The sequence below is a fragment of the Buceros rhinoceros genome, unplaced genomic scaffold (genome assembly GCF_000710305.1).
Source record: "Buceros rhinoceros silvestris isolate BGI_N320 unplaced genomic scaffold, ASM71030v1 scaffold25489, whole genome shotgun sequence".
NCBI lineage: Eukaryota > Metazoa > Chordata > Aves > Bucerotiformes > Bucerotidae > Buceros > Buceros rhinoceros.
Window position 1 is genome coordinate 18,172 of NW_010432963.1, and position 7,165 is coordinate 25,336.

A 7,165-nucleotide genomic window follows, 5' to 3' on the forward strand; every position below is an offset into this window, starting at 1 on the left:
TTTCCCTATATGTTTCAGTCTAAAAAGATTAAAATACGCAGATAGGGTTACATAACAAATAATACCGGGACGCACATGTTGGACACTAGGTAACAGAGGCATAATATTCATGTTAGAAGACAAAATTCACAGGCTACCTGCTGATAGATGAGTTCAACAAGTTCTTGCAAAGCTTCGTCTGCAGTGACCCAGCCATTCAGTGTTTCGGCAAACTGCTCTATTTCAGTTTCAAAACAACCTGGTTGCTCAGCAAGGTGGTTTAAGAAGTCTTGTACGTATTCTGCCAAAGTCAGATAGCCGTCATATCTATCTTCAAAGGAAGTATCCTATAGTAGTGAAAGAATATACCAACTGTTTAAAAGGAATCTAAAATAATGTTACACTACCCATCTCCATAATTAACCATACAGCCCTTAGTCTTGAGTCTGCATACTTGACTGATCTTTACTACACAGTTCACTTCAACACTGAAGCACAGACCTCAATGCATCAGAAATCTCTATCAGTCCTATTATCCTAAGAACCAGGTAACACATTTTTACAGAGGTTAGGATCTCCCAGCAAAATACATCAAAAGAGATTAAAAAGTCAAATATTTTGCCAAATTGGGTGCAAGATTAACTAACAAACTAGTAAGTATTGGGAATAAAACTACCAAACTGAGGCTCAACACCCATTCCTGATTCGCATGCAAACTGCTGCAGATACATGAACTGTATTAAGAAAGAGAATTGAGAATTTGAAACAAAGTATTTTGGGCTTACATAGAGCGTATAATGCTCAAAAATATGCAGAAGGGCAGAAATTACAGAAATACAACAAATACAGGATAGTGTTCCCATGTAGAAAGAATAGCCAAAAAACCTGACCTTTAAAATTAAGTCTGCAAATTTGCATCACTTGACAACGGAAGTTACTTGACAATGGAACATTACAAGGCATGAAATTAAAACTACTAAAATGGTATTGCATTAATTTGCAACTAATGAGGTTAAAAACCAGACAGCAAACACACCAGCTCCGTAAAGAAAGAATGAGCTAGCACACTACCACTGTATCAGTTTATGCTCCCGCTGATGGAACAGCAACCTGCTAATTTTGGCCATTCAGAAATTAATGTATGCAGCAATATCCAAAGTCAATACAGTTCCTGATGATGATACTGCTAGTATAGGGAGTAGCAAAGGAAATAGTATACTTTGTAATGTCACAAGTACACAGTATGAACAACTCACTTTGTCACATTACACAAAGGGTTGTGAAGAGCATTTCGTGTAGCTTTCAGAAGTGTGGGCAGGAGCCTGAAGAGGGATTGCTGAAGAAATTACTTATAATTAGTGATTCAAGACATAAGAATAACATACAGAATACCAGAATTCTCATCTGATCTACTCTTTAACAATTAAAGAGTTTTAAAATGCTCAAAATATATCTACTGTAATGAAAAATTAAGCTAAAATGATAAAACACTTTTGTTTTACTTAATGGGCATAAATACATTGAGAAGATTTATAATTATATTCTCCCTCTCTCCACGCCTCCCTTAATGAGGGGATGTTGTTTACTTTCTGTCTGCAAAATGCCTCAGTCTCTCCTCTACTGAGAGACAACAGGGATCTGTGAAAGACTTTTATCTGGATAGACTCTGTGGAGAAAGACAGGCACACACTGCTGAAAATCAAGTATTGACATTAATTTCACGACCTGTGAAGAATGTGTGGGATAAAAGCACAATTTCCAAAATTCTTGAAAGACCCATGTAGTAAGAGTATACAACTTAATCTAATTGGAGACAATATAACAAAATAAAAACTAGAACAATTTTCTATGATGTTTATGTAACCGGAGTATTTGCCCAGTGAATAATACAATACTAAAGGCTAAGTTACTTAATGGTGCCAATCAGAAACAGGAAAAAACCCACAGGTTTACAGAAATGCTGCCAGATTGTTACTACTCATCAGGATAAAGTCTTCAACAGCCTAATCCAAGTTGATTTTGGTTTGAGTTGGGGATTGAAGCAGAGGAACTTCAGAACCTCTGAAGTATTCTATGATTCTAATGGTTTGGAGCTTATAAAGCTAAAGAATAGAAGTAAACAGGCCTATGTGTAAATTGATAAATATTCTGTTTCTTTAAAGGGAATAGTCTTCAACTCACCAACTTCAAATAGCGCAGCAAAAGTTCTGTACAATAAACTTAAACTGTTTTATTCCACAGAACGATGACACTATTGTGCAACAACTGCAGCTTAATCACGTACAGCTGATGCAGCATCTCTCCAAACAACCTGCTTGAAAACCCTCCAGCCAGGTTGCAGGGAATGCTGTTGCTGTAGCTAGTAAAAGCACCTGCTCTTTCTCAGAGTCATCAGGTTGTTATGAGATCCTCACTCAGCAGAGGGGAAAGGATCTTTCCTTATACTCACCTGATAAGAATTCAGTCTTGGAGGAGAATGTTCTTGTTTTCGAAGGGACCCCTAATACCATTCGGTATACTGATGTACCTGCATTCATATTCCTCTTTCCATTTTACAATTAAAATGCTAAAACACAAGTGGCTAAAATCTGATCCCCATTCAGCTTCCCGCACTACATAGGCAAGTCCAAAGGCAGTCTAGGTTTTAGAAGCTATGCCAGGGAACAGAATAATAAAGTTGTATATTGCTAAATTACTAACACTTTATACTTTAAAAACTTATTAAATTTAGCCCAGTAACTTCTAGACTTCGACAACTTGCTTTTCTCATTGGCATATTTTAAGATTTATCAGAGAAGGTAGCACCATGTACTGTAAACAAAGCGTAAGTTTACACAATCACTACAGACTTACGATTTAAAGCCTTGAAAATCAACTAGAAATTTTCTAAGTCAAGCCAACACTGTCTAATCATTCCTGTTCATCTTTCTTTGCTCCAGGATGGGCTTCTGAATTAACATCAAGAGTCATCAATGTAAAGATTACAGATTTGCCTCTCTTATACTACAAGGCAGTTCATGAGTTTGAAGACATAACCATGAAAAGGCCTAAACAGGTACTAAAACTTCTCTGATTTACATAAAGATAAAGCTCAAACTCTATAGAAAACATCCATAAGCCAAATCTGCTCTTGGGCTCTGTTTCTATAATTGTGCTAAACTTTCCTGTACCTGATAAGCATTCACAAAATTTTTACTTAAGAATTTAGTCACTAATAATTTATTATGGATTTGATTTCTTTTCAGACTTCTTAGAAACAACTTCCCCCCCCTCACCCCCCCCACTTCAGATTATATGCACTCAACAAGTTTACAATAAAGATATTGCAAACTCAGCTACAAAGACTACTGCATATATACAGCATGGACAGGTGATTGTGTATGAGGTGAAGTGCACACTCACGCTTGGCTGAACATACAAAACCAACATTGAGGCTCCTTAGCCTCCTTTTGGAAACTAAGTAAAAAAAAAAGGGGGGGGGGGGGGGCAATGAGGTGAAGTGCACACTCACGCTTGGCTGAACATACAAAACCAACATTGAGGCTCCTTAGCCTCCTTTTGGAAACTAAGTAAAAAAAAAAGGGGGGGGGGAGGGCATAATATCAATCTCGCTCCTAAAACTTTGAAGTAAGAATGTCATTATGCCCTTCTGATGGAGTGAGAGCCATATTACTGTCATACACCCATGCAAGAGAACAAGTCTGACACTTCTGCTGGCAATCCAAGCCTAACTCCAGTCACCACTTGTACTGCAGACATCCACAACTTCTGACGGGATGGACAACTGTACGCACAGAGAATTCCATGGAGGTCTTTCTTCCCCAAAGCCCTGGTAGAGTTTTATTTAAAATTTTATTATACCTTGTAGTGTACACATTAAAACTATCTTCACAGGTTAAAGTCAGAGTTTTGAGTATCAGAACTAACAAGATATTAACTAATCTAGTTAATAATATGGATAATAATATGGATAATAATATGGATAATAATATGGATACACAATATGCAATTACAATAATGTACAAGAAATCAACACTTCATTTCTAAAACAATAAATGCTTAATAGCAAAACCACTATGTATTTTATGTAACTATAATATTTATTTTTATTTTATGAGAAATGCAAGTTCTCATATCTCAAAATTCCAGAGAATATTATAAATGAAAGCTTACTTTAAGTCAAAAAACCAGAAGTTTCATAAAACTTTGTTTTGATTCAAGTTTTAAAACTCAAGGTCAAAATCACAGTGAGTTAAATTTCTGATTTTTACGGCAAGTGAGCTCAGTGTATGAAATTAAATCAGTCATGAAAGTAAAAAAAGAGACCAAAGTTTGAAATAGTGAAGGGTAACTGAAATACCACTATTCTATGCCTAGTACACTCTGATTAGATTAAGCTCCCTGCAACACACTTCTAAATAAATGTTCTAGGTTGTGTTACCATTTTAAGAGATATTTTTATTAGCAGAGGAGCAAGATTCATTGCGTATTCCTACAACATAGCAACCAGGACTCCCACACACTTGTGTTTTTGCAGAACAGCTGAAAAGCAACATTGCTGGCCTCAAAAATTTGTAATAAGTGCATTATTTACGCTGTTGCAAATGACATGGCTTTTGGTCTTGAAACTGAAATCCTTTACATACAGAAACATGTAACATATACTGGAGAAAAGCAGTTATTTTTTCCTAGATTATCCATGCAATGAAGAATCTTCCTTTTGGCATTTTGTCAACAGTTGTATATCAGCTACGGGCTTGTATTATCCAGGACAGTAATTCAATTCAGTTAGCTGGCAAAGCTGGTAACATTAAGGTAACATCAATTTTACTGGTGGAGAAAATAATTCAAAACACCAAACCACCATATCTAGCATTCAAATCAAGTATTTTTTCTGTAAGTTTTTGCAAAAGTATTTGTTTCAGTAGAATTGTTTTTCACTTGTTTGTATTTGTCAAAGTAACAGTTCCCACCTGTTTACATATAGTATCAGAGCTTGGCTGCTTGTGTAACAAAAGGATATCCCAAAAATTTATATAGATCTTTCTTGGAATAGAATTACTGAAGGAATAACATCAAAGACAATGGAGCAGAAAAGAAGTACCACCAACTTTCATTACACGATGCATCTACCGTATTGATCTGAGATCACCCTTAGTCTGGATGAAAAATCTATTTCTTATTAGGTATGTGGGTGGGTAACTGATAGGAATGAGCCTAACACTGCTTTCTTGCCCTTTAGTAATACAATACCACTAAAGGAATTAAAAGGCACATGATGGCACATTGCATTAGACAGTTATGGCAAATCAGGCCCGTGGCACAGTAAATTTAGGAAGGCTAAAGTGTGTGTTCAGAAGAGCTAAAGTTCAAGCTTGCTCCCAAAACCTATGAAATCTGCATAAAAGTGCACTTAAGCTTTTACTTAAAACGCAGTGTAACTAAAACAGAGGTGCCTGACAAAAGGACAGCTTACACTAACGTTGTGTGTAATCAACACTTGGTGTAATGAGCAAGGAATGCAGTTATCTGAAGCAAGCTTTAGCAAAACATCCCATCATAAAGGCTCTCACCATATTCACCCATTATCACTTAACTTTCTGACTTAGAAGGTTATCATCAGAATTTTCAGAATCTCTTCAGCAAATGCAGCATTCAAGTTAACTGATATATAAGATCTCAATAAAACGAGGTTATTTTGAATCTATGCAAATTGGCATATACTAAGAAGAGAAGATTAACACTCACTGTGAAGTTCTGATTGAAGTTCTGGTTGTAACCTGATGGATAAAACTCAGGAGCTTTAACAGACAACTTTGACATTACTACAGGAGCCACAGCCACCTGAGGTTCAGCAATTTCTGGTCCAGAATCAGGAATTGAAACTTTAGCTTGTGATCCAGATGGAATTCCCGTCTGTTGCAGGTGTTCTGAAAAGTTTTTAACAGCTCTTCTTAGAAATCACTTAACTACTATGTATTCCCACAGAGTACACAAAGAACAAATGTTTTTTTACTTTAAATATACTTTTACTACAGATATACTTTCACATTCTTGTGAAGTACATTGTTTTTATGGTTTTTCTTAAATATGGATAAAATTTTCACTTTAGCAAACTCTGGATGTCGTTCTATGTGACAGAAGCTAAACACAATATTCATGTGAAGGCAACCAAAAAAAAAAAAGGGGTGACAGGAAGGAACAAGAAGAAAAGACCTCTCTCCTCTCCCCTGAAATCATACTTTCAGAAGAACCTAACCCGAGAAACCAGTAAATCTCCTTATGGTATGCTTGCTCATCTTGTGGGTTTTTAAGAGATTTCAGATAGAAATGCAAGACTTTAAATATATGGAAGACATCACTAATATTTAACAATAATTTTCAACATAATTCTCAGAAACACTTATCTATTGCTGTCCTCATACACCATTTGCCAAAAACCCTAAGGAAAGTGTTTTTGAAACCATATTTCACATATTTTCCAAATATATAGATTAGCTCCTAAGATTATTGAAAACAGAACCCAATACCCACCTGAAAAAACCTAACCAACAAAGAATGTTTTGTGTTACTGTTGGGTTTATTTTTTGGCAAACCCTCAGGATGGAGTTCTTCAATAAGGAGAAGGCTTAGAACATCAGATTAACAGATGGGTAAAATGCATGCACACAGGTGGGAAGGCTCAGAAAGAGGGGAGTGGACACCAAGGTGCTGCAAGCAGCTGCAATACAACATTACACCTTTACCTGGGCCCAGGCTCGCAACCCAGAAACGTGACCACTCTTCTGAGGAAAGGTGCAGGTGACCCTACACGGTGCGTTTCGTACAGTGCCGAGAAGAGCCAGGCAGACGCCTTCTCTGCCCCTAGGTCACGGGGTAGGGAAAAAGGACCCGTGGCCAGGCAAGGGGGGTCGTGGTGAGGGAAGCCGCACAGCTCCACGTCTCAGTGAGACAACGAAGGGAGCGGCGGGGACAAGCAACAAGCGAAGCGGGAGGAGACCGGCACGGGCAAACGGGAGAAGCGCAGCTCGCTTCAGGAGGCTGCTCCCCGACACCTTCGACACCGGGGGTCTCCAAAGGGGCGGGGAGGGGGCCGCTGCGCGGCGCCCCGTACCTGCGATTCTGGTGCCCAGCGGCGCCGTCTTCGGAGGCCGCAGCGGCTCCTGCTGCGGGAAGAGGCCGCCCG

General features: G+C 38.0%; 1 protein-coding gene across 1 annotated transcript in view; it reads right to left on the reverse strand.

The window, feature by feature from the left end:
* PAIP1 (poly(A) binding protein interacting protein 1) overlaps nucleotides 1-7,157 on the reverse strand; it is a gene marked incomplete at its 5' end in the record, with an annotated part of 21,303 nt that extends 14,146 nt beyond the window's left edge. The window contains 3 exons of the mRNA XM_010143939.1: nucleotides 138-326; nucleotides 5,728-5,909; nucleotides 7,094-7,157. Coding sequence (XP_010142241.1) covers nucleotides 138-326; nucleotides 5,728-5,909; nucleotides 7,094-7,157 — 435 coding nt within the window. The remainder of the gene's footprint in view (nucleotides 1-137; nucleotides 327-5,727; nucleotides 5,910-7,093) is intronic.
* Between the last annotated feature and the right edge of the window lie 8 nt (nucleotides 7,158-7,165).